Here is a 26,287-nt window from a genome sequence, read left to right as displayed (position 1 = left end):
CGGGGGCAGAGGCCACACAGGGGCTGTGGTGGGAAGGGACTCCCCTTGTTGCATCCCCCAGTTTTTGGGACTTCTAGACAGAGGCTCTCTGCACTCCTCGCAGTATTCCTCACTGCCACAACATTTGGGCAGCCACACATCTTTCCCCCATGCGTGCAGTGTCTTCCCACTGATGGACAGATTAAAGAGCAACCCAACCTTCAGCTTTACCTTCTCCTCCTGCACCACCACATCCAGGGAGAAGATCAGGGCAGTCATCATAGCCATGGCCGCGGTAGCTGAGGAACTGCTGTGGTGTGGGCAGCTGTTGTCCAGGCACCGGCAGCACTGCATGCAGATGGGATATTTGCTCCTGTAGCCCCCGTGTGCCCTTTGAGCACAGCTGTCATTGTTTTTTTCCATTTTGGCCAGCAGGCTGAGGCAGATTTGTGTGGTGTCCAAGGACTCCATCAGGGATCTGGGGAGGTCCTTCATGCTGGAAGTGGAGGGTGAGTTCCTGAGGAGCTCTGAGTTGGCGGCTGGACTCGAAGTTCCTTCTTGTCTCTCCTGTGGCAAGCTTCTTCCAGAGGCTGATTTTCTTTGCAGTCTGCTTCTGTGCTGTCTTTTTTGATGTGACCTCACCTGGCTGAGTGTGGAACTCCTGGTGGGACAGCGGGTTCTGCTGTCGGACAGGAAGGGTGCAACACCATCACTCAGGTCTTCTGACGGATTGTCCTGGCAGCTCTGAGATGCTTCAGCCCAGAAGGGTTCTTGGGGACATGGGGAGAGGCCGCCACAGCAGCACGAGTTGTGCGATGTTGGGCCAGGCCCATTCGTGCTGCTGTGCTCCATCCTCCTGTCCATCTGCTTGCTCTCTGTTACTGACGTGCCCTGCTCCACAAACAAGCTTGTCTTCGTGGGGAACGCCAGCCTTGGTGGGCACTGCTTGGGAATTGAGGACCTGGGAAGGGGAATGGAGTCACAGGCATATGAACGTCTTCAGTCTCAGCCTGGTGTAGAGCTGAGCCCTCCCCCCCACCCTGCTCTATTCCATTTCATTTAGTTTCTTTTCATTGCATTTTGTTCTACTTCATTTTAGTCTGTTCCTCTCCTCTTCTCTTCCTCCTTCCATCCCATCGCTTCATCCCATCGCATGCCCCTGTACCAGGCTGTGCCCAGGCAGCATTTGGAGAACACCAGCTCGTTGTTGGTGCAGTACCTCCTGGCCTTGAGGATGGCCAGCACTGCTATGCCCAGCAGAGGAATGGTGCAGCACACCCTGTGGTCCCAGCGACCCCAGATGCTGAGGCCTGGGAGGATAGTCATGACTGTCAGAATCCATAGCTTCGTCGTCTGCTTGGAAGTCACATTAAGTGTGTGGCCACCAGCACGACTACACAGCTCTTAGCAACAGCCCTGTGATGGTGGCATGGACACGAGCAGCCCAAAGGGTGTCTGGGCTCTGGGATTTTGGAGGCTGACTGATGTGGTGAGCACACTGCTCCTACCCACCTCCTCCTCCCAGCTGCTCTTCTGATGGAGCCACCCTAAACAGGGCCATGTCTGTGACATGACGGTGACATCCCTCAAACACACAATGGCTGCTGTGGCCCCAGCTCCCAGTCAGTGCACTCAGTCACCTCTCAGCAGGGAAGCTCAGGGGCAGCCACTGCCCATTTTTACCTGGCCTGATTCCTGGTGATGGTGCATGAGAAAGAGAGGGTGTCTCATGAGTGGGCCCTGCACAGACTGATCTGCTGGGGGGCTCCCCACTTGCTCCCACTGCTCCTCCATGCTCTGCCCCAGGAATACTGGCAGTGCTGCACTGTGTCACCCTGCTCCAGGCCCTTGTCTTCTTGGTGGACCTCTTCCTCCACAGCACTGTGTGCTGGTGACATGTTGGATATGTGTGTGTTCACGTAGATCAAGAAATCAGCCATGAATCTATTTGCTGCTATACTAGTGGTGAGCTTGTGTTCTCTGGGAGAGGTGACATCAGTCCTAGCTTCAAGAAGTGCAAGGAGGAGAACCTGGGGAGCTCTGGGCCAGTCCAACTCCTGACTCCTCACTGCAGGACCCGGGGCCGTGCTGGTGGCCCTGGCAGCAGCCCCCCATTCCCAACCTCCTTCTCTCTCCATGGCAACAGCAGAGACAAATGCCATGGCAACCCCATGGCAACAGCAAAGGCGATGCCACTGGTTCCCACAGCCCAGAGGCAAGTGGATGCCAGGGCATCCTGGAGCAGCCTTCCAATCACAGAATGGTTCGTTTGGAAGAGACCTCGATGACCACGCAGGACCAACCCCTGCTCTGGGTTGGGTGCCCCCCACCAGCTCCTCCACCAGCAGCACAATGGGACATCATGTCCTACCTGGCGCCCAGGGAACCACTTTTCCAACAGCAGGTGTTTTCCCTGGGGTGGGAGCCAGCTGTAACCAAAGGGCATCCCCCATAGGGGAATTTAGGGTTGCTCCAAGCCCCTGCAGGGTCTCAGCTCGACTGGGCAGGGTGGGCCCACAGTAGCTGTCCCAAGGTACAAACAGGAGGTGAGCTGTACTGGGTGAGGGAGGAGACCCCAGGGTTTGTAGGCATGGGCTGAATGGGATCAATGAACAGGAGTAGATCAGTGGTTACTTTGTGGGGGATGGAGGTGTTCAAGAACCCTGGAGATGTGGCACTGATGGATGTGGTCAGGTGGGGTGCACATGATGGGTGGGTGATCTTTGGGGTGTTTTCCAACATTAATCATCATAGAATCATTGAACTGTTTGAGTTGGAAGGGACCCTTAAAGGCTACCTGGTCTGACTGCCTGCAATGAGCAGGGATGCCCTCAGCTCCATCAGTGCTCAGAGCCCAAACCAGCCTGACCTTGGCTGTCTGCGGGAACATCCACCACCTCTCTGGGCAACCTGTGCCACTGCTTATAGTGTCAATCCCCTCCAAAACCGCCTAGGTGGCACAAACCTCACTCCAGCACGCTGTGCCACCCCCTGTGATATCCCCATCACCCAGTGCTGCCGAGCAGCCGGCACTGGGGGCTGCACAAAGGGCGATCTGCCTTTCCCCCTGTTGTTCTCAGAGCACAGGAAAATGAATTTTTCACCCCTGTGAAGTGAAAAAATAAAATAAAATAAAATTCAATTAAATGGGTGGACTTTCAAAGCCCATCGATAACTGCATACCTTGAACTTGCTGGCAGGCGCCCGAAGGGTACCTCTCCTCCAGCTGAGGTCGGCCAGCCTGCAGATGGCAGCAACCACCCGCAGCAATCGAACCGGTGGGGACCGCGGCCACCCACCCTACAGCTCGGAGCACCGCTCCTGGGAGTCTCTCCCTGCTCCTTCAGCACCACTTCTCCTTCTCCATCCCAACACCGGCTGGAAGCCCCCCAGAGCCCTCCCACCGTCCGGACCCTCCATCTCTCAGCCAAAAGTAAGTTGGTGCCTTCTGGCCTCTGACAGCCGCTGCTCGAAGCCGTTTCCCAAAGCGCCGCTCGCTCCCTGGTGATGGGAGAGGTGCTATTAATAAATCCCGTCAGCTTTTATCGCTTCTCTCTGTGCCAATGAAGAGGGCGGTTTGGGGAAGGGGGGAGGCGGGGGGGAAACCTGTTTCTCTCCGGCGTTTCATAGCTACGAGCTCGGCGCGGGAGCATGGGATGGCTCAGCAGGCTGTTGAACCAGCTCTCCTGTGAGTCCGGGGCTGAAGGTGGGGAGGGGAGGGTTGAGGGGAGAAAGGTTGCTTGGTTTTTGGTGCATTGGGTTCATTTTTGGCGTGGCTTAATCAAACCCTCCTCCATGGGGCTGTGCTGGCCAGGGCACAGCAGTGGCGTCGCAGCATCTGTCCCAGACTTGCACCTCCTTGGGAGTGCATGGAGAGGGAAAGGTGCACGTGGAGCTGTGCACCTCTCTGGGCAGAGTGATGCCTGGAGCTGCTGTCCCCTGCCGTTCCTGCTGTTTGGGGGTGGACACCTGTAGCCCACCTGCTGCCCCCTGCCCTTTGCTGGGAGATGTTGGCCTGTGTTAGAGTGGCCCTGTGATGTTCAACATATTGGAATTGCTTGGGGTCGGGCTGCCAGTATGGCTCTGTGTGCTGCCGGTGGCACAGGAGGACAGCGGTGCCCTCAGTGCTCCTGGCCCCTAAGTGGGGGGTTGCCATGCCCTGAAGCCTTCCTTGATTCTTTCCTCCAATTCTCAGGGTGCAAAGGGGCCCTTCAGCACCCGGCTGTGGGGTGCTTGGCTTGTGTCCAGTGGCTGTGTCACACCTCGGGGAGGAGGTCAGCAGGGAACACTTCTGTGACCCACTGTGGGGCTGTGCAGTGGGGTGCAGCCAGCAGGGACTCTCCAAGCACTTTGTGGGGAACCCCCCAGAAGCTGCTTCTTCCAGTGATGGGGATCTATATGGGAGCAGGGGCAGTGTCAACCTCTCCCCGTACTAACACCCAACTTGCTTTCGTGTAGGGAAACCGCTATGGGGCAGGAGGTGTCTGTGAAGGGGAATTCCCAGTAAGAACCCGTTCGCCCCATGGCTGCTGCCTGCAGCTGTGCCGTGCCTGTGGTCTACAGAGCCTGAGGCTGAGAGGAAGGTGCCTGCATATAGCTTTTGGGGAACTGCCTGTCTGCGGCTTTGCCTTGCTGCTTCCCCTACTGTGCTCAGCTTTCTGCATGGAAACCAGCCCATGTGGCAGTGCCCACCGCCCCCATAGCACCCCGCTGCTGGGACCACAGTGCTGTGTTGTGGTGGGGAGGGGGGAAAGGAGAGCACCCCACTGCTCCCCCTTCCCTCCTCCTCCTCCTCCAGCCCTCAATATCCAACACCCCCAATGCCGTATTGCGGGGCTGGGGGCTGTGTGCTGCTGTGTGATCAAAGAGGGGCTCAGATAGTGGGATGCCCCCAATTCACCCAACAAAAGAGGCAGTGTGCTGAGGGTGGTGGTGCTGTCAGAGCCCTCCCTGCTGCCCCGGACATTGGCACAGAGGTTCTTGCACCATCCTCATTCCTTCCTCATCCCCTTGCAGAGCGCTGGGCTCCATGGGGGCCGCTTGCCAGCTCTTCCCAGGTAGGAGAGGCCCCATACGCTGGGCCCCGTGCCCAAATTCCCAACCTGTCTCAACCTGTTACGGGGTCAAGGGAGTGAGCAGGTGAGGGGTCTTGCTGCCTTCCTCGCCTCCCGCCCTCCTCTTCCTTCCCGGCGTCGTGGCCTCATCCGGAAGCGGGCGGTGGGGAGGAGTGGTTTCAACATCGATTCCAGCACGGGACACGCTGCCCCAGGGCCAGTGGGGGCGAAGGCAGCGCCAAGGTGAGCAGCTCTGCTCACTTTGGGGAGCGCGGTGCAAAGAAAAGAAGGGGGAAACGCAGAGCCGAGGGCAGGAAGTGGGAGTGGGACGTTGCGTCTCTGTGCTCGGGGCGAGCTGGGCCGCATCGGGGCGGGAGGTGCTGTGATGTTTGCCTAAGCGTTGGGTGGTGTGTGCCAGCATCGTCGTCACGGGGAGAACGCTGGGGATGGGAGGGCCGGGAGGGTGAGAGGGGCTGATGCGACACTGGGTGCCTGTGGGCTGCTCTGGGTGCTGCTCGGTGGAGTTTCATGGCCGTTGGCTTTGGGATGTGTCATCCAAGCAGGATGTGTTGCTCCTCCAAACCTGGCCCTATGCAGGCGGTGCTGCGGGGAACTGCCTGCATCTCCTGGTGGGGAGGGTCCTGTTGGTGGGTCCCCCAAGAGCGAGTGTCTGAGAGCTGGGCCAGAGCAGGGGGTGGGATGGAGAACCAGGCATGGGGCTCTGGTATTATGTGAGAGGTGGAGAGAGCTCAGCCAGGCTGAGCCAGGGGGTATCCTAGGGCTTCCTGAGCAGGAGTGCCTTCCTGAGTGGGACAGGGCCTTGGTGAGGAACAGGGACACACCAGGAATGGTCCCATTTCCACCTACTGCACCTACAGCAGATGTACATGGCATATCAGCGTGGTTCAGGGGACAGCATCCAGCCTGGGTGCGTGGGGATGGATGCATGGGGTAGCAGTGTTCATGCAGGAGCACACCGTATGGGATGCACAGAGCAAAGGTGTCCACACAGGAGCACCCAAGTGGGATAAGGGGCTGCAGGCCTCCCAGTCTGCAAAGGACAGGGAGGGATGCATAAGCCCATGGCGTTGTTGGTGCGTGCATGGGGCGCAGTGCTGCTGTCCCCAGGCTCCACATCTCCATGCCTTTGTGTTCAGCCATTTTTCAGTGCTCTGTGCTCAGGCTCGTGCAGGCGATGGGGGCTGGGGAAACGCCATCTGAATCATGTTGCTTTTTCCCTGGCACACTTATTACTCACGAGGAATAGACGTGAACCTTCCGTGGGAAGTGTTGCTACGTTCCATCCTGCAGCAGCATGCCGTGCTCAGGCCCCTTTCTCTGAGGAGCAGCAGAAGGGGGCTCAGCCCAAAACCCACAGGGACGTGTTTCCCTATGGAACTGTGAGGGGCAAAACTTGGGGTCTGTGTTCATATAGGGGCAGCACACTGCTGGAGGGAAGGGCCACAGTGCTCTGTTTGGGGAAGAGGCTGCAAAGAGGGAAGAGGAACACTTGGTGATGCGCACAGCTCCCGTGAGCCACTGGGAAACCTCCCAGTCCCCACTGAAGCTTCAGTCAGCGGCCACAGCTGGGAGCTGCACCACTTCCTGAGCCCTGTGCATCTACACAGTGCTGTGCACCTGCACTGCCACAGTGTGCAACCACCACAGTGCACATCTGACGCAGTGCACGTCGAATACAATGCGCAACTAATGCAATGCACGTCTAACGAGCACAGTGCACATCTAACAAGCACAGTGCACGACCACCACCGTGCACAACCACCATGCAGACGCAGCCATGTTGCATCCAGCCCAGATAACGTGAGAGGCACTGTGGGATGTGATCCTGCAAGTGTTGCACAAACATTTTGTAGTGAGTTGTGGCCCTTGGGAAGGAGAAATTGCTTGGGGAAGGGGCTCAGGGGTGACTTCTGAGCGTGGGCTCAGGGGTGACTTCTGAGCGTGGGGTGACTGATGATTTTTCCAGGGATTGGGGCTGTGGTTTGGGCTTGAGATGCAACTCTGGAAATGGGGGTATATCTCCTAAAATGGGAGATGTCTGTCTCTGAAAATGGGACTATATCTAAAAGTGGGGATGTGTCTCTGAAAGTGCATCGGATCTCTGAAAATGGGGATGAATCTCTGAAAATAGGGGTGCATCTCTGCAAACGGAGTGCGTGCCTGGAAACAGAGGTGCGTCTCTGAAAATGGGGGTGCATGTCTGGAAATAGAGATGCATTCCTGAAAATAGGAATGCATTTCTGAAAAGAGGAGTGGATCACCAAAAATGGGAGCACATCTCTGAACATACGAGTACATCTCTGGAAATGGGGGCGCGTCTCTGAAAATGGGGATGCATCCCTGACAATTCCTGGTGCCGGAGGGGAAGGGCTGTGCTGCAGAACCTGTGGCTTTGCATTCTTTTGTGTGATTTCTGCCAAAAATGCCCCGGTCTGCCTGGGAATTTTAAAGTTTTGGAGGAGATGAGTTTCCCTAATGAAGCTAGCGTGAATATCAGGAGTGTAATTAGCTCTAGCATCCATCGGCCTGGCAGGAACAGGTACTGGGGGCCGTATGGGTTTGTAGCAGTGCCTGCAGTGGGGTGGGACACAAGCAGAGCTCCTGCCCCGTGCCCCCATTCCCTGCCCACCCCAAGGATGCAGGAGCAGCATCGCGTTCCTGCAGGTTGCCTGGTGACAGGGATGCCTAGCGACCGGTACCAGCTGTGCCAACCAATGATGCTGCAAAGCCCTCCGCTTCCTTCTGGCGCTGAAAGGTTACCGGGAAATACGCCCACCCTGTTCCTGGGAAGCTGCTCCCCTCCCCAAGCTTTCGGTGCTGCTTGGGATTATTTTTAGGCTGGCGGAGCTGCGGGAGCAGTGCTGGATGGGGAAGGCTGCGGCTGAACCCCGCTGCTGCCCTGGCGCTGTTGTCAGCCCCTTCCACCCTCATCCCCCATGGATGCCCTCACCCACCCCCCGCCCAGCCTGATTTTGGGAGCTGCTGGTGTGCTCAACCCTTGTGTTCCGTGCTGCCGTGCCTTGGTTTGCTTGGGGAAATCCAAGAAATAACCAAGTGGTAGTTGCATTATCACTTGGCCAAGTAGTAATTGCGTTAATTGTGAGGATGAGTGAGAGCACTGAGATTCAGTGCAAGGTTAGGGCACAACCTACGGGGCCCTGGGAACGTGGTCCTGCAGGTCCCATACACTGAAAACATTCAGCAGGGAAAACATTCAGCAGGGATTGATTTTATCCCATTTCACTCAAGGCTGTGATGGAAAACTGCAGGTTCCACGTGTTTGCTGCTGATGTTGGAGGCTTTTAGGGAGGACTCTTCATGGGCACTGCAGTGGGTTCAGGTTTGAGACCCCCTCAAGGGGAGAGCTGACAGCAGCTCATTGGGGACGTTTTGCCTCCAAAGCCATGTCCTCGCTTTCCCCTCCCCATTGCCTTGCACTGGGAGGGGGTGATGTACTGGTAAGGGAGCCTCGTAGGGAGCCCAGATGGCCCTGCCTTGTCCCCTTGCTGGGACAGAAACACAACGCAGACAGAACACGCAGATCTTTCCCCCGTGCCTGAGTCACCTCTTCAGCGAGCTCCGGCTGTGGGCGTGATGGCAGCACAGCGTCTCGATTCTGATTCCTCAGCAGTGCTGCACGTATCGCCGTACCCAGCTGCTTGGTGCAGAGCTGGGGCTGGGGGGAGGGGGCTTCCCGAGCTGTTCCTGCACCCAGAAACACCCGTAGCAGTGTTTTCCCACTTGGAAAATGGGATTGCATCTCTGAAAATGGGGGCATGCCTCTGAAAACGGGGTGCATCTCTGGAAATAGGGGCGCCTCTCTGGAAATAAGAGCTCCTCTCTTGAAATAGAGGTGGTTCTCCGAAAATGAGAGTGCGTCCCTGAAAATAGGAGTGCGTCTCTGAAAACAGGAGCGCATCTCTGGAAATGGGGATGGATCTCTGAAAATGGGAATGCCTCCCTGAACAATGGGATGCATCTCTGAAAATGGGGGCATGTCTCTGAAAATGGAGGTGCATTTCTGAAATTGGGGTACATGTCTGGAAATGGGAGTGATTTTCTGAAAGTGGGAGCACACCTCTGAAAACAGAGGTCCATCTCTGAAAGCGGGGTACATGTCTGAAAATGATTTTCATCTCTGAAAATATGAGTGCGTCTCTGAAAATAAGGGTGCATCTCTGAAAATGGGGGTTCATTTCTGAAAATGAAGCACACGTCTGAAAATGGAGGTGCATCTCTGAAAGTGGGGGTGATTCTCTGAAAATGAAGGTGCACCTATGAAAACAGGAGTGCATCCTAGTGGAATGCTTAAACCCTCCATAGGAGGCACAACGAAGGGAGTTGTGGTTGCACTAAGCAAAGCATCAAATGGGTGGAAATGTATTAGGAGCTAGCCTTGATGGTGAGGATGTCCAGTGGATGCTTATTGAGGCTAGCGTTTTGGGCTGTTGAGTTTTTGGTGTTTTGGGCTGTCTGCCAGCACTTTGGGGATCTACAAGTGGTTTTGGGATCTGCAAATGATTTTGGGGTCTGCAAGCAGAGAGGGCAGCCCTCCAACCCCCCTGGGGCAACCTGTCCCACCGTTGCAGTGTGTGTCACTTCCTTTGCTTTGCGAAACACGTTCTTCCTCTGATGGGGCTGTCACATGTGGCCCAAACCCAGCACTCCAAACCCATCCAGCCAGCATCCAGAACCAACACTGCCTGTTGAAGCTGCTGCCAGGGTTTTCCTTCTCCCCACTGCCCCGCTACAGGGCTGGAATGAATGCAGACCCCTGGATTTGGGGGTTGGATGCATGAGGAGGGGGGTTGGGTGGTGACATCCTGCTCCCCGCTGGGGACAGAGCTGAAGTGATGGATGAGAGCTGGGCAGATTGGGGCAGATATGGGGAGCAGGCATTTGAGATAAGGCAGGCGTGCCCCAGAGCGTTCCTTGGTGTCCAGATTCCTCCGCCTCGGGGCTGACAGAAGGAAAGAGAAACTGAGGCACGCAGCCTGTGCTGTGGGTCTGCGTGGTGGTGCAGCCCCGGTTATAGGACACAGCCTCCAGGTGTGGGTGCTGCGGTGCAATGCTATAGGTGCCACTGCCTCAACCCCTGCAGGAGCCTCTCTGCTCCCCCGGAACCATAACAATCCACCGTGAGTCACTGAAATACCTGCACCGATGGGGCAGGGCAGGGCCGGGGCGAGGCGGGCGGCTGTAGGGTCCCCGTATCTGTCCCACACCGCGGCATGGAAACGGGACCCCGCTGAAGGGACGAGGTAAATGGTGGGTGGGTCCTAGTTGTCCCTGCGCTTTGGAAGGAGGGGAGCTTGCAGCCCCAAAGCTGGCACTTAGGGGGTGGAAATGCTACGGGTTGGGGGCAACGCAGTAGTTTTGGGGCAATGTGGGGGGGTGGGGGGGTGGGGGTTTGGGTGAACCGTGCCTCAGTTTCCCCACCTACGCACATGTGGGCACATGCGTGAGCCGCCTGTTGGGTGCTATGCAAATGCCTCCGCACACAGCAGGAAGCAGCAGCAGCTCCGTCAGCTCGGGGTGGGGACAAGGAACGGCCACCTCACCGTAAGTGCCGCTCACCCCCTCTTACCCTTGCCCCGTGTGCCCCATAGGGAGCAGTGGGGCACAGAACCTTCGCCCTTTGCGCTGGTGTTGGGGTGGGAGGCGAGCTGAGAAAGGGCAAACTCGTCACTCCGAGCTGAGGTCCAGGGGGGTTCAACCCATCCCCCCCGTGTGTGAGGATGGGTCACTCCATGGTGCGGCTGAGATTTGGGGTAGGGTTGGAGGGAACAGTGCCGAGTATGACACTTTTCCACGTCTCAGGAGTGCGTGGGAGCACCCAGAGGGACTTCCTGGTATGGGGCAGAGCGCGACGGGGATGTCGGGGGTGTCCCAGCCTGAGGGGTTGGGAAGGGGCTGTGGGGGAACAGGGCTTGGTGGTGGAAGCGTTGCATGGTCATCTCTGTCCCCTTCTGGCAGGTTGTCCCCAAATGCTGCTGCCGCACTGGGGACAGAGCCGTGCTGCTGTGGGCTGTGTCACTGTGCTGATGTGAAGTGGGGGCAGGGGATGGGGTTGGAGCCCCTTCTCCACCCAAAGGGCTGCAAGTGGTCAGGTCCTCGTGGGGGTACCCAGGGGAAGGGGACATCAGCTCAGCCCCACACAAAGGGATGCGTTGGGATGGTGATGCTGTGTGAACAAATTTGGAGAGGCGAGAAACCAAGGTTGGGAGAAGAGGCGACACTTACATGCACTGAGCTTTTGTGGCAAACCGTAAAAGGAAAGCTGAGGGCTGGGCCAGGGGTTGCTGATTCTGCTCAATCCTATGGCTGTTTTCAGCACAGCGAGCAGGAAGCCACCAGTTAGCACCACAAGACCCTCCTCACACAATGAGAAATAACCCGGTGTGAAAGCACGTGTGAGAGCACGTGCACGTGCTGGTGGCCCCCCAGGTTGTGGTTGCACTGTAGCACCACCAGAGCAAAGCCAGACCCTGGGAAATGCTGCCTGTCTCCTGCTAGCGTCCATTGGGGCACCATGGGATGGCTGTCACACTGTCCCCAGCTGCACCACAGGGTGTCACAACCTCACAGTGCCATGGCGAGAGCACAGACCCTGCTGGTGCCACCCACGCTGTGCCCTGCCTGCAGCACCATGCAGGTCCCCATGTCACCCATCTGCCTCCAGGTCCCATTGTCACCCACTTGCTTGCAGGTCCCCACGTCACCCACCTGCCTCCAGGTCCCCATGTCATCCACCTGCCCCCATATCCCCATAGAACCTGCTGCAGGGCAGACCTCCAGCATAGTCCCGTCCTCTCTGTGCTTTCCCAGTCCCTCTCAGCTCCTCCCCATGCCCAGGACTCCCTCCTTGGGGCCATTCCCTGCAGCAAACCTGGGGTAACCCATGGGCCACCTGTGCTCCTGTTTGCAAACAGCTCTGGACCTGTTTAATGAGTAACTGGAGGGCTGAGCTCAAGGAGGGAGAGGCCTCTGGACTGAACTTCCATGTTGGCTGTTTCATAGCTGAGAAGTGCCTCTTGACTGCTGGTGATATGTGTGCACTGAGTGTGCCCGGCCTCAGCCCGGCTGCATGCAAAGGGATGGGGCAAGCAGTGCCTTTGCCATCCCTTGTGCCCAGAAATTCCCCACAAAATAAAGGAGGACAACCGAGACTTGCTTGGGATCTGTTAGATCAACGCAGGCTAGATGTGGTTTCCAGTAGTTCTCAGCAAAATGAAAAGCCAAACCACTTCAGTTCCGGCCCAAGGGACATTTCTGAGCAAGCTTCTAGATTGTTTGCCCTCTAAAAATAAAAGAGCTGATCAATATAAATAACTATCGCCCTTGCGGGTGCGGATGAGTCCGAGCTGCTTGCCCTGTTTTGCTCTGCAAAAAGCCCTCTGCTAAATGCAGCTCTGCCGGGGGGGTCACACTGCTCTGTCCCACGCTGCAGAGCACAAACAGGCTTGCCTTGGATTTTGGGGGTGAGTGAGGGGCTGGGTGAGGGATGCTGGAGCAGGAGGGGTTCATTATTCCAGCTAATGGAGATGGAGAGACATGGGCGTGCTGCTCTGGAGGTGGTGGGGTGAAAAGATGCTGTTAGTGAGGGGATGGGGTCACAGAGATATTGCTCTCGAGGTGATGGGGACATTAGGGTGTTACTCTGGAGGTGATAGAGATGTAGAGGTGCTGCCCCAGAGGTGCTGGGTACATGTGGGCACGTTGTTCTGGAGGTTCTGGGGACACAGGGACATTGCTCCAGACATGATGGGGACAAAGAGCTGTTGCTCCAGAGGTAACAGAGACACAGCAATGTTGCTCTGGAGGTGGTAGGGACACAAATGCATTGCTCCAGAAATGCAAAAACATGCTGGGGGCACGAAGATGTTGCTCCAGAGGTGCTGGGGACACAGGGACATTGTTCTGGTGGTGCTGGGGATGTAAAGATTTTGCACTGATGGTGCTGGGACCAAATGGGCACATTGCCATGGAGGTGCTGGACAAGTGGAGGTGTTGGTTCTGGAGGTGCTGGAAAGAGCATTGCTCTGGGGGTAACAGATACAGAGATGTTACTCTGGAAGTGACATGGATGCAGAGGTGATTCTCCAGAGGTCCCCTTTGTCGCACTCCTTTGTCTCCATCTTCTCCTTCCTATCCCTCCTTCCTCTCCCCCTCTCCCCACCTGCCCCAGGTGTCCCCATGTGGTGATGCATGTTGTCTCCCCGCAGGGAAGGGATGCTCAGCCCCTAGCACCCCCCCAGCCATGAGCATGTCAGCCCTTCCTGAGCCCCTGGGCCGCCCACGGAGCAGCTCCTTCCGCAGTCTGGCTGGGACTCTGGAGGCCAACCTGGGCATGGGGACTCTGGAGGAGGACAGGGAGGAGATGCGCATCCTCAAGGTGTGCTTCTACAGCAACAGCTTCAACATGGGCAAGAATTTCAAGCTGATCAAGTGCCCCGTGACAACAGAGATCCGGGTATGTAGGCGTGGGTCTCATGGGGATGGGGAAGGTGGAAGGGACTTTTTTGTCCTTTTGACCTTTTTGGTGTCAGAGGGAGCACCCATGGTCCCATGGCTCCAAAACCTGGAGAGCAAAGAGATGATCTAGACACGACCAGCAGCCCGGTAGGCCACTTTCTGGCCAGCAAAGAGTAGTTCCCATGCCGTGGTGTAGACACAGAATCAATGAAGTTGGAAGACCTTTAGGATCAAGTCCAACAGTCAACCCATCACCACCATGCCGATTCATACAGAATCATAGAATCAGTGGAGTTGGAAAAGACTTCCAAGACCACCAAGTCCAACTGTTGGTCCACCCCCATCATGCCCACACCACATCTCTAAACAGAATCATAGAATGACTAAGGCTGGAAAAGACCTCTAAGATCATCGAGTCCAACTGTTGAGCTATCCCCACCATACCCTCTAAACCACGTCCCTAAATAGAATCACAGAATCATTAAGGTTGGAAAAGATCTCCAGGATCATCAAGTCCAACTGTAGCCCCGTCACCACCATACCCACTAAACCGCGTCCTGGGATGCTTGGAGGGGTGGGATGGTCTCATAGCTCTGTGGGAGGCTTGGGTCTGCAGCAGCCCCTGTGTTCCCTCCAATCCAAAGACCTGGTGGAGAAGGGGTTGGAGGTATCTCAGCATCTCCCTGCATGCGTGGTGTGATGTTTCCATGTCAAGGGCCACATCCATGGGGAGATGCTGAGACCTCCCCTGCCCTTCTCCAGGGATGGACTCTACCACCTCCCTAGGCAGCCTCTCCCAATGCATCACCACTCTTTTGGAGAATTATTTTTTCCTAATATCACACCTGAACCTCCCTTGGTGCAAGCTGAGGCCATCACCTCTGTCCTAAAGTGTCCCTGCTGTCCTCAGACACTACTGCAGACACCCAATGCTCTGCATGCTGCAGCTGATGCTATGCATCAGGGGTAGCCCTGCTGAGGTACAAGGGGGGGAACGACCTGATCAGGCATTTACTCCTCATTACAACACACCAGAGAGCTCGGGTGAGACGTACAGGCTGTGGGTTGGTGTAGGATGGGCTGAAGACATCTCCGGAACATCAGGTGGAGACCACAGGGGCTGTGGTCTTGCAAAGGGACTGTGGGTTTGTAACATTTCCTCCTCGTTTCTAAGATCTGTTGACTCATGCAGAATGTGAAGGCTTGGGATCGAGTCCCTTTCACAGGGGCAGTTTGTATTTGAGAGGTGTGGGAGGACGCGGTACTTTGTAAGGGCGAAACCACAGCAACCGTGGGGTCAGCCCTTGGAGCTGCAGGGCTCTGAGCCCCGCTTGCTGCATCCCTGCCCCCAGGAGGTGATCAGATCCATCCTAGTGAGCGGCCGCATCGGGCCCAACATCCAGCTGTCCGAGTGCTACGGGCTGCGCCTGAAGCACGTCAAGTCAGACGAGATCCACTGGCTGCACCCCGAGCTGACGGTGGGCGAGGTGCAGGAGAAGTACGAGTGCCTGCACCTGGAGGCCGAGTGGAGGTAGGGGATGGGGATCTGGGCACGGCGTGGGGGTCCCTCTGTGTGCCCCCCCACAGCTCAGTGCTGTGCCCCCAGGTACGACCTGCAGATCCGCTATCTACCTGAGGACTACATGGAGCGTTTCTTAGAGGACAGGACCACGCTTCTCTACTTCTACCAGCAGGTTCACCAGAGCCCCCTACCCACCCATGGCATCGCTGGGCTTCACCTCTCCCCCAGCCCAGCGCACCCCAAGGAGGGATCCCAAAGCGCATGCACCCCTGTGAGCATCCCCAACCCCTTCCCCCACCCCCTGAGCTCTGTTTCTCCCCATTAGCTCCGCAGCGAGTACATGCAGAACTACGCCAGCAAGGTGAGCGAGGGCATGGCCCTGCAGCTGGGCTGCCTCGAGCTCAGGTACGTGCTGCTGGGTGCTTGGGGAGCGGGAGCAGGAGGGGGGCTTGCAGCACCCAGCTCGGGGGGCAGAGTCCTGGGGGGAAGCAGGAGAAGGAGTGCACGAGAATGCACAAACAACTGTCCCTTCCTGCAGGAGGTTTTACAAGGACATGCCCCAAAATGCGCTGGATAAGAAGTCCAACTTCGAGTTCCTGGAGTGAGTAGGCACAGCTCATTCTGCAGTCCTGTGCTGGGAGCAGCCTGCTGCACCGTGCATCCCCTGCTTTGTTGCTGCAGCCCCCAACGTGTTCTCAGTCTGCACATGGCCTTTGACATGTGCATGGTCTCTGCTCTGCAGGAAGGAGGTGGGCTTGGACCTGTTCTTCCCCAGCCAGATGCAGGAGAACCTGAAGGTGAGGGACGTGCACGTGGGGACGGCTGATTGTCTGCGACGGGCAGCTCTGGGTGCAGGCTGGGTGTGCGTGCACGTGTCAGTGCCTGGGGGTGGTCATGTGTGTGTGCACACATGGTTGTGCTTGCAGATGCATGTGCATGTCTGCAGCTGAGTGCATGCACGTCTGTGTGCACCCCATGGCATACACCACGTCCCTGCTCTGCCCGCAGCCCAAGCAGTTCCGCAAGATGATCCAGCAGACGTTCCAGCAGTACGCGCTGCTGCGGGAGGAGGAGTGCATCCTCAAGTTCCTGCATACACTCTCCACCTTTGCCAACATTGACCAGGAGAGCTATCGCTGTGAGCTCATTGTGAGTGCACGGTGAAGGGTGCACTGGGGTCTTTTTGGGGATGGGGGCACTCTGGGGGGGCTGCTGCTGCACCCAGGCAATCAAGGTGGGTGTGCGCTGCCTCTCCCGGGCATCACAGTGGGGAGGGGAGAGATGGATTTGGGGAAAATCCCCCCAAAATGTGCATCTTCCCTCTGCCCCATGCACAGCAAGGGTGGAACATCACAGTGGACCTTGTCATTGGGCCGAAGGGCATCCGGCAGATGACAAGCAAGGAGGCCAAGGTAGGGGGGTCCAGAGGGGTGAGGACACCCCCAGGGCAAATGCTGGGGTCTGACAGCACTTTTGCCTGCAGCCCACTTGCCTGGCCGAGTTCAAACACATCAAATCCATCAAGTGCTCCAGCGTGGAGGATGGCCAGGCTGTGCTGCAGCTGGGGCTCAGCGGCACCCCCCAGGTGAGGCAGCTTTGGCACTGGGGGGATACATTTGCAGGATTTTGTAGGTGGGGTGGGGATGGCCATGGGTTGGTGTCTTGTCCCTGCAACGGACAGCCCCATTCCCACTGGGGGCTAGGTTAGGGTTAGTTAGGGTCAGGGTTAAAGTTAGGGTTAGGGCTCCCTCCTAGAGCCATATGGCCATGATGGTGCTCTGGTCCCCACCAAAATGCCTGGAGTGGCCCTGCCAGGGGATGGGGTTGAGGATGGGGTGCCAGCTGGGATGGTGCTGTACGATATGGGGAGGTGGTACCCAAATCATCCCAAGGTGCAGAAGAGGGGACATCCCCTGAGCTCCAGGATTTGGAGGCAATAAACAGCCTCTGTTTATTGTCCCTATCACTTGCCCTAGTCCCTGGCCATCAAAACATCGTCTCTGGCTGAGGCAGAGAACATGGCTGACCTCATTGATGGCTACTGCCGGCTGCAAGGGGGCCTGGACACATCCCTCATTGTCTTCCCCAGGAGAGGTGAGTCGTCTATGGGTACCTATAGGTGCAGGCACCTTCCTGCTTTGGATGTCCCCACCAAGCCCCATTGGCAGCCCATCCATGCCCCATTCCATGCCTTCCTCCCCTGCTCCGAGGGCTTTCTCTGGAGCTACAACATCATCCTCAATTTCCCAGCCATTAGCCCAACCTGAGACCCTGCACACGCTCTGCATGCGTGCTTGCACCCAGTTCACCTCTAGCCAAGGGGTGGTGGCAGTTCCATAGCAAGAGTTGGCCTAACGCCTTCCCTGACAACATGGGGAGCAGGGAGGTGGCTGCCCCTTGTCTGCATTGGAAGGAGGGACACAGGATGCACAATTGCACCCCCTGGGGTGCATGGTCCAGCTGGGAGGTGACTGCCTGTTGTCCTCCCACAGAGAGGGAGAAGAGGAGCAGCCTTCCACGGATTCCCATCCCGTGAGTATTGCAGGGGGTGCTGGGACCCCTGCCCTGCCCCACTGTGCCCTGCTCGCTGACCCCAACCTCCCCCGGCCTGCAGGCACCTGGAGGAGCGACGCTCTGCTGTATCTGACAGCTTCAGTGTTGGTGAGTTGGGGATCCCCTTCTTCTCCGTGGACTGTGGGTGGGCAGCTCTGGGATGGGCACTTTGGCTTTCCCTGGTTGCATCTCTGCCTGCTGCCTTCTTCTTGCCCCAGACTCTGAGATTTATGCTGAAATCCCTGACGAGACCTCACGCCCGAGATCTGGAGGTGGGTGTCACCCCTTGGGTGCCCTCCTGCCCATCTCCCTCCAGCTACCATCTCCCTATTCTCCCCTTCCTCCTGCTTGTCCCAATTTCCCACCCCATCTTCAACAGTGCCAAAATGTGTTTTGCCCATTCTGCCCACCCTACCCATGATCTCCAATCCCTATGTCCATCATCTCCCTATGCCATACATCTCTCCCTGTGTCCATCATCTCATCTTCCTATGCCCACCATCTTCCTATGCCCACCATCTTCATATTTTCTCCTTCCCCTTCTCCACTCCCCACCCCAACCCCACCAGATCTGGGGTCTAAGTTTTGCCCACTCTGCCCACCTTACCTCCTGGAGGTGCACACTATGGAGCAGGACCCATGGGTCTCTGTCTTGGCCAAGGGGATAATGGAGCAGATGTGCACTCAAAAACCTCCCTCTTAGCACGGGGAGGGGTGCGAGCAGCTCCCCATGCCCCAATGCCCACCAGTGCAACCCTTTCCTCTCAGCCCAGCACTATGGGATCTGCCGGGAGGACATCACACTGGGAAGGATCCTGGGCGAAGGCTTCTTCGGCGAGGTGTACGAGGGCACCTACACCAACCCGGTGGGTGTGCAGTGCTGCCTCCATCCCACCCACCTCCTTTTTTCCCCGGGGGGAGTGGGGTTGATCTGCCCCCATCTCTGCTTGCAGAAAGGGGAGAGGGTGAATGTGGCTGTGAAGACGTGCAAGAAGGACTGCAGCCCCGAGAACAAGGACAAGTTCCTGAGCGAGGCGGGTATGTCATTGCAATGCAGAGCAGGATGAAGAAGGGGTCCCATACCCTCTGTGCTGTGACAGGGTTTCCCCAGATCTTCTGGGGGAAGAAATCTGCTGGAATCTTGTGTGAGGGGAGGTGGGCACCATCTGTGCGTAAACCCATTGGAACCCTATTGTGGACAGCAGGAGCTCCCTGGTTGTTCCTGCTGCTCTGGCTCAGTCTGCACGTCACAGAGCTTCCCCTGCACCCCTGGTGGGGTTGGGGCTGCTGGAGGTTCCCCTGTGGTAGGGAATCTCTGACCGGGTCTCCCCACAGTGCTGATGAAGAAGTTGGACCACCCCCACATCGTGAAGCTCATTGGCATTGCAGAGGAAGAACCCACCTGGATCATCATGGAGCTGTACCCCTATGGGGAGGTGTGGTGGCTGATGCTGCTGGGGGCTGTTCCCCCACCTTGGTGCTACTTTTCAGCCCCTGAGCCCCCCCACCTGTCCTCTTGCAGCTGGGTCAATACCTGGAGCAGAACAAGCACTGCCTCGCTGTGCCCACGCTCGTCCTGTATGCACTGCAGATCAGCAAAGCCTTGGCGTACCTGGAAGCCATCAACTGTGTGCACAGGTGAGGTGGGAGCAGCAGGGCAGCAGCAGGAGCTGGTAGCACCCCTTGCAGGGTCGTTTTTCAGCCAGAGGAGCTGGTTTCTCTGGATGTGATGGTCCAGCCCTCATTCCCAGTCAAAGTACTGTCCTTGCAGGGACATTGCAGTGAGGAATATCCTGGTGGCATCCCCAGAGTGTGTGAAGCTGGGTGACTTTGGGCTCTCCAGGTACATCGAAGATGAGGAGTACTATAAAGGTAAAGCAGTGTAGGATGTGGGCTTGTGTCAGCCCATCTGCAGCTGTGAGCATGGCTGCCATCTATCTGTCCCTCCAGCGTCTATCACCCGTCTCCCCATCAAGTGGATGTCCCCTGAGTCCATCAACTTCCGACGCTTCACAACAGCCAGTGATGTCTGGATGTTTGGTAGGCAGTGGGATGGAGGTGGATCCTGGGTACATCTGGGGGCAGCATCGTGGTGCGCAGGGACGTATCCTGCTCTGGTGTGGCAGTGGTAGCTCAGCCTTGGGGAAAGGCTCCTGGAGCAGAACCTTTGCAGTTCCAACTCCTCAATTTGGGATGCTCTACCATCATTGGAAGCATCCTGCATTCAAGATGTCAACCCGTTAGCCTGGAGGTTTTCAAGGAACGTTTAGACTTTGTGTTGAGGGACATGGTTTAGTGAGAGCTATTGGTGATCAGCGTATGGTTGGACTGGGTGATCCTGTGGGTCTTTTCCAACCTTGGTTATTCTATGGTTCTATGATTCTAGCTGCCACTGGGGACATTCCACATCCAAGGTGCTTAACCATCACTGGGGGCATCCCAAACTTGAGGTGCTCAACCATCATTGGGAGCAACCCACGTTTAAGGTGCTCAGCCATTATTGGGGGCATCCCACATTCAAGATGTCAACTGCCATTGGGGGCATCCCTCATTTGAAACGCTTAACCATCACTGGAGGCATCCTGCATTCAAGATGCTCAACCATCATTGAGGGCATACTGAATTTGAGATGCTCAAGGATCTGGATTAAACATTACTCCCTGAAAACATCCAGAGCCTAGCTCTGTCACCAGGTCCCCAAAACCTTGGGCAAGGGGATGGTCCCTAGATTGGTAACTGGCATCATCTGTGATTTCTCCCCTGTGCCTTGCAGCCGTGTGCATGTGGGAGATCCTGAGCTATGGCAGGCAGCCCTTCTTCTGGCTGGAGAACAAGGACGTGATCGGGGTGTTGGAGAGGGGCGACCGCCTGCCCAAGCCCGACCTCTGCCCACCCATCCTCTACACCCTGATGACGCGCTGCTGGGACTACGACCCCAGCGAGAGGCCCAAGTTCAAGGACCTGGTTTGCAGCTTGAGGTAATGGGAGAGATTTTGGGGCACCTTCCTCCTCCACCCACCCATCCCATTCATCTCTCTGCATCAGGGGATGGCACTGAGGTCCCCTCTCTGTCCCCCTGCAGTGACATTTACCTGATGGAGAAGGAGCTGGCCAAGGAGCAGGAGCGGAACAACCGCCACCGGCCTCCCAAAATCATGGAGCCACCAACTTCCCAGGAGCCACCCCCCAAGGTGGGACATGGGCAGAATGCTGCAGGGCAAAATATCTCCTTGCTTGCACCCCCCCTCACCTTTCTCCCTCCACTCCCACAGCCCAGCAGACCCAGGTACAAACCTCCACCCCAGAGCAACCTCCTGGCACCCAAGCTGCAGTTCCAGGTAAGGCTGTATGCCCCAAGCGATCCACGGGGAGCACAAGGGCTTGTTCCCAGGAAGCTGTGCCCAGAGCTCCAGTCCTCAGAGCTGGTGGCTTTTGGGTCTCAGAGCCACCAAGTGCCAGCAGGACAGCGCGCTGTTTTGGGCTCAGCCTTGTCTCTGCCTCAGATCTCCAGGAGTGGCTTTTGTCCCAGGGCAGGGCAGTTTGCAAAGCTCCCCTCCTCCCCTTGGCAATGCTCCCCCCATCCTGTTTGCAATGCTCTTCCCATTCTGTTATCAGTGCTCCCTCGTCCTTTTGGCAACGCTCTCGCAGTCCCATGTGTATGCACAGCCGCAAGGAAAGGAGGTTTGCTGCACTCGAGTGCTGCCTGCAGCTGAGTTTGCACCGTTCCTTGGAGCATCCCTACACTCTTGGATGCTTTTTGGAGCCAGGCAGGGGTTTAGGCAGGAGCATAGTTTTGGGAGCAAGCGTTGTGGTAAAGACGGTCCTATGCTGCTCCTCTGTGATGTTCTGCTGTGAAAGCCCCTGTCCCACACTGTTTGCTCTGTCCATGTGTCCATCTGTCTGCCTGCTCCCATGGCTTTGTCCCGTGCCCGCCTTGCCACAGGTGCCCGAGGGTCTGTGTGCGAGCTCACCCACCCTCACCAGCCCCGCCGAGTACCAGTCTCCAGCCAGCTCCCTGCACACCCCTCCGCTCCACCGCCACCACGTCTTCAAGCGCCACAGCATGCGGGTAAGAGAAGGAGCCGAGGGCGTCACGAGGACCGCGCCGAGGAAGGGGCTCGGCGGGGGAGCGCTCTGTGCTTGGCGCTGCTGCTGCTTCCAGCCGTGTACCCGATCCTGTGCTGCACTGCTTGAGGCTGGAAGGGCTGCCATGATGTTTGCATGCATGCACACCAAAGTGGAGGTGTGGTGGTGGAGGAGATGCTGGCATGGAGTACCCAAAATCCAGCTGGGGTGCTCCGGGGATGGGTGGCTGCAGCGTTGTCTTCTGGCGTTTAGCTCTTCAGCACCACTGCATGGCCCCAGAATCAGGGGCAGGGTGTTGCCCTGCATCTGGTGATGATCTGCTGGATGGTTTGACACAATCCCAGCACTGTGAGCATCTGCACCACGGGCAGAATGCACTGCTCTGGTGCTGAGCTGCATGCCCAGGAGTCCAGAGCATGGCTTTGCATGTACAGAGCTGTGCCGACACCGCATGGGGAGGCTCCTGGTGCTGAGCTCCCCCCATCTCTGCCTGCTCCATGCGCCAGGAGGAAGACTTCCTGCGTCCCAGCAGCAGGGAAGAAGCACAGAAGCTGTGGGAGATGGAGAGGCTGAAGATGCGGCAGGTGCTGGACAAGCAGCAAAAGCAGATGGTGGAGGACTACCAATGGCTGAGGCAGGAGGAGAAATCCCTGGTGGGTAACATTGGGTTGGGGACAGACTTTGGGCTGAGTGCTCCCAGCTCTCGCATTGCCACTATGCACCAAGCTGCAGCTTGCTTCATGCAGTAAAACCACAACTGCAGCACGCTGCAGGTCTCACAGCAGGTGTGCAGCTCCAGCGGTTTGTGCACAGCCGGAGGTGTCAGGGCAGCCCCCATCACCAACCCACTCACCTCTCTGTGTTCTGCACCTCGCCGAGCTGCGATGGGAAGCAAACACTTCAACACCTGCGCAATTTTTTAAACGCCATTGCGTCTTCACGAGCTTTTATAATGCTTTTTAAAGCCAGCATCAAGGTAGCTAATGTGTGACTAATGCACCAGCGGCAGCGAGATGGAAAATCTTTTATTAGCACGACTGACGCAGCCGTGGAGCAATGCCCAGCTCTGGTGCTGCAGCAGCATTTTGGGGAGCAGCAGCTCGGGGTCCTGGTGCCCCATGGAAGGGATGAAGACAGGGACAGGGCCATGGGGGGCTGTGGGGCTGCAGAGATGGGCCGTGCTCCTGGGGTGTGCATTTGGGGTCTTCTGGAAGACCCATAAAGGTCTCCAAAGATCAGAGATGGATTTTCCTGGATGATGTTGGGCAAAATGAAGGGGGGAATGCTTCTTCTTCTGTTAGGAATTGGGATGAAAGAATAAGAATTTGGGAAAGTTTTGCCATGAAGGGAGTAGAGGGAAGGGAACAGTTCTCCGGAGGTCCCCATTTTTTCCTTTCCTTCCCTTTTCCCTTATCTTTCCCTTTTCCCATCACCTCTCACAAACCTTCTCCCCTTTTTCAGGACCCGACAGTGTTCATGAACAACAACACTGCTCTGGTGAGTGCTGCCAGCCCCAGAGAACCCTGTTGACTGCATTCATCTGCAGAGGGGCCCTTCCCCTGGGGGTGGGCAGAAGATACGTACAGCTTGCAATGGTCCCCGCTGCCCTTTTCCAGCCCTGCTCTTGGAAGCATTTAGGGATTGCTGGGATCAAATTGCTTTCTGTTGTCATGCTGGGGAATCCCTGTCCCCTGATTGCAGAAAACTTGTCCAAAACTCTTAATGGGGTACAATGCTTGCAGTCCACACCTGCCCCCTGAAGCCCTCTGGAATGTGGATGCCTCCACCCTGAGGCAGTGCCTCCTCCGCTCTTGCTCCTCTGAACAGGATTTCCCACCTCTCACTTGCTGCTGTTTCTTCCCCTGCAGCTGCTCCCGGAGAAGGAGATGGATTACAGTGAGTGTCCCCTCTGCCTTTTGCACAAGCCCTGTTCCAGCAATCCCAGATCATCACCACGAGTGACTCTGCCTGCCCCAAAGGCTCTGCCTGTTCCGCAAGTGGGGGGCTGAGCTGCAGGCATCCCCTTTTCCTTGCCCTGATGGTGGAGGGGAGGTGGCATACAGCTGTGTCAAGTTGGGGTGTCCTGAGTGGTGTGGGGCATGAGGAACATGCACACACGTCCAGGGAGCATCCAGAGTAACTCTCCTTCCTTTCCCTTACTGATGGTGTAGCGGAGTTCACGGCCCCCCCCCAGAAGCCTCCAAGACTTGGGGCACAGGTAAGACTTCCTCAGACAGCCACTGTGGTCCAAGTCTTCCTCCACAACCATTTACTTCTGTTCATCTACAAGATAGGACTTCTTGGACCAACTAAGCAGTGTCCAAGTTGCGGGTGGGAGGTGGATGGGTCTGGGGTGCAGAGATTGGCCAGGGCTCTCCACCGATGTTGGTCTATTCCTTCCCTGCTCCCTTGTTGTCCTGAGCCCACCACAGCCCTGTTCTCTGCCAGTCCATCCAGCCAGCTCCCACTGCCAATCTGGACCGCACGGATGACACGGTGTACAGCAACGTCATGGACCTGGTGAGAGCTGTCCTGCAGCTGAAGAATGAGATCAGCCTCCTGCCCCCAGAGGGATACATCCTCGTGGTGAAGGTAGGGGAAACAAAGGGAAAGCAGGCCTCCTGCAGGGATCATGAAGGGAGCTGGGAATCAGTCTGCTGAGCAGCTCCCACCGAAAATCCTTTTTGGAAAGGCTTACGTGTATAGGAGGGAGCATTAGCAACACACCTTGGATCCTTGGGTCAATGGTGGGAGCAATTCCAGGATGTCTTGTTCCTTCAGTGGCTCCTAGGGTCAATGACAGGAGAATTTCCAATGTGCCCTGCTCCTTCCCTGTGACCTTGTGTCAGTAGAGGACCATTTCCAACATGTCTTGCTCCTCCAGTGTGTCCTTGCACCAATAGCAGGAGGAATTCCAATGAGCCCTGCTCCTCCACTGAGTCATTGGGTCAGTGGTAGGAGCAATTCCAGCATGCTGTGCTCCTCCCTTGGGTTCTTGGGTCAAGAGTGGGAGTGTTTCCAACATGTCTGGCTCCTCCATTGGGTCCTTGGGTCAATGCAGAGTATTTCCAATATATCCTGATCCTGTTGCATCCTTGGGTCAGCGATGGGGGCACCTCCAATATATCCTGCTCCTTCTTTTGGTCAATGGGAGAGCATTTCCAATATACCCCACGCTTTTCTTCTGTTGAGTCCTTGGACCAATGGTGAGAGCATTTCCAACACATCTTTGTGTCCAGGTGTCAATTCCAGTATGCCCTGTTCCTCCATTGGATTCTTGAGTCCAAGGGGAGCATTTCCTCCCATTCTTCTCTCCCCACTGGCATCCTTAAATCAGCATCAGGGACTGTGCACCACTGTTTGGTGCCTGGATCCATTCTAACCCTACCACTCACCCCACAGAACGTGGGCCTGTCCCTCCGCAAGCTGATCGGCAGCGTGGATGAGATCCTGCCCATCCTGCCCGCCACTTCCCGCACCGAGGTAGGGCTGCAGCACGCCCCGTGGGGATGGGGATGGGGGAGGGGGCTTGGGGACACCCCCAGCTATAACCTCTGCATGTCATGGCCAGATTGAAGGGACCCAGAAGTTGCTCAACAAGGACTTGGCTGAGCTCATAAACAAGATGCGCCTGGCACAGCAGAACGCCGTCACCTCGCTGAGCGAGGAGTGCAAGAAGCAGATGCTGACGGCCTCCCATACCTTGGCTGTGGACGCCAAGAACCTGCTGGACGCTGTGGACCAAGCCAAGGTCCAGGCCAACCTGGTGAAGCTGTGTGTGGAGTGAGGGAATATGAAGGGGTGGGGAAGGAGAAGAGGAGGAAAGGCAGCGCCGCATTGGTCGGTAGCGATGGGAGGAGAGCGGTGCGGACGAGCTGGCTTCTGTGTGTCTCCCGTGGCCTCGCCGCCCTGTCCTCCATGTCCCCCTCCTCCTGCAGCTGCTTGTGTCTTTAGCATCATCTCATCAGTCTTCTGAAGAAAGGAGGTGCCTGGTGACGCATCCCTCCAAAGGACTGGGGGTGGCTTGGCTGTCCCCAAGGGTGGATGAAGGTCCCTCTGGGTTCGGTGGCACCAACAGGGCTGTGTGTCCATTCAGTGTGCCCAGTGGGCCTGTGCAGTGGGTCCATGTGTCTATCCAATGGGTCCCCATGTCCGTCCCATGGCCCCTCCCAGGGACAGCACATCCAACTGGGGACCTGCGCCCTGCTGCTCAGTGCTGGGAGCTGGGGACACAGTGACCAGGGGAGCTGGCTTCCCGGGAGGGGCTCGCTGGAGGGACTATTTGCAATTCCTTGTACATTATATAGAAGAGTTTATTTAATGATGGGCGTGCGTCGGGTTGGTTCTCGCGTCCAGCCCCAGCCAGGGGAGTGTGGGAGGGATGGGTCCTTGTGCCCGCAGCCGTCAATGCCACAAATCAGTCGGGAGGATGGGGCCTCTTCCAGCTGAATTTGCTCCAAGCTACTCCATGTAAACGACAACAGCAACAAATTCTCTGTTTGGTTTGTGCTTGAATTGGAATTCGTACGGTTTGGGCTTTTCCCCAGCATCTTCCCACAACGCTGCTTGCTCTGGCTGAGATAAACCATGCACCAAG

The 26,287-nt window shown here is 56.9% G+C and overlaps 2 protein-coding genes across 8 annotated transcripts in view; one reads left to right on the top strand and one right to left on the bottom strand.

Moving 5' to 3' along the window:
• Positions 1-26,287, bottom strand: part of LOC128084794 (uncharacterized) — a 240,064-nt gene that overhangs the window by 79,178 nt on the left and 134,599 nt on the right. The gene's annotated exons all lie outside the window — the stretch shown is intronic.
• PTK2B (protein tyrosine kinase 2 beta) lies at positions 3,285-26,287 on the top strand. 7 transcript variants are annotated; one of them, XM_052691125.1, is made up of 31 exons: positions 3,285-3,412; positions 13,280-13,527; positions 14,882-15,060; positions 15,136-15,223; positions 15,377-15,456; positions 15,590-15,652; positions 15,794-15,848; positions 16,060-16,200; positions 16,389-16,463; positions 16,535-16,636; positions 17,028-17,145; positions 17,544-17,583; positions 17,666-17,712; positions 17,823-17,876; positions 18,373-18,470; positions 18,558-18,642; positions 18,940-19,040; positions 19,127-19,242; positions 19,376-19,476; positions 19,555-19,644; positions 20,378-20,582; positions 20,687-20,795; positions 20,877-20,942; positions 21,548-21,673; positions 22,197-22,343; positions 23,152-23,187; positions 23,559-23,586; positions 23,853-23,908; positions 24,139-24,282; positions 25,093-25,173; positions 25,262-26,287. In XM_052691125.1, exons 2-31 carry the CDS (start codon positions 13,315-13,317, stop codon positions 25,475-25,477), a joined length of 3,060 nt encoding a protein of 1,019 aa, XP_052547085.1. In that variant the 5' UTR covers positions 3,285-3,412; positions 13,280-13,314; the 3' UTR covers positions 25,478-26,287. The 7 variants fall into 7 exon arrangements, with proteins under 7 accessions (XP_052547085.1, XP_052547049.1, XP_052547031.1 ...); XM_052691089.1 differs by lacking the exon at positions 3,285-3,412 and adding an exon at positions 3,576-3,667 and having other exon boundaries at positions 23,862-23,908; XM_052691071.1 differs by lacking the exon at positions 3,285-3,412 and adding an exon at positions 3,576-3,667.

The sequence above is a fragment of the Tympanuchus pallidicinctus genome, unplaced genomic scaffold, assembly GCF_026119805.1.
Source record: "Tympanuchus pallidicinctus isolate F22 unplaced genomic scaffold, pur_lepc_1.0 scaffold1, whole genome shotgun sequence".
NCBI classification, from domain to species: domain Eukaryota; kingdom Metazoa; phylum Chordata; class Aves; order Galliformes; family Phasianidae; genus Tympanuchus; species Tympanuchus pallidicinctus.
Note: the sequence above shows the minus strand (reverse complement) of the source record. Positions and strands in the feature narration are given on the sequence as shown.

What these genes read in the sequence shown, in the direction of transcription:
- PTK2B (XM_052691071.1), top strand. Translation starts at nt 3,631, where the DNA reads ATGGGATGGCTCAGCAGGCTGTTGAACCAGCTCTCCT. An exon ending in CACCTGGAGGCCGAGTGGAG is followed by an intron (nt 15,061 to 15,135) that starts GTAGGGGATGGG and finishes CTGTGCCCCCAG; the next exon opens with GTACGACCTGCAGATCCGCT. An exon ending in CATTGTCTTCCCCAGGAGAG is followed by an intron (nt 17,146 to 17,543) that starts GTGAGTCGTCTA and finishes GTCCTCCCACAG; the next exon opens with AGAGGGAGAAGAGGAGCAGC.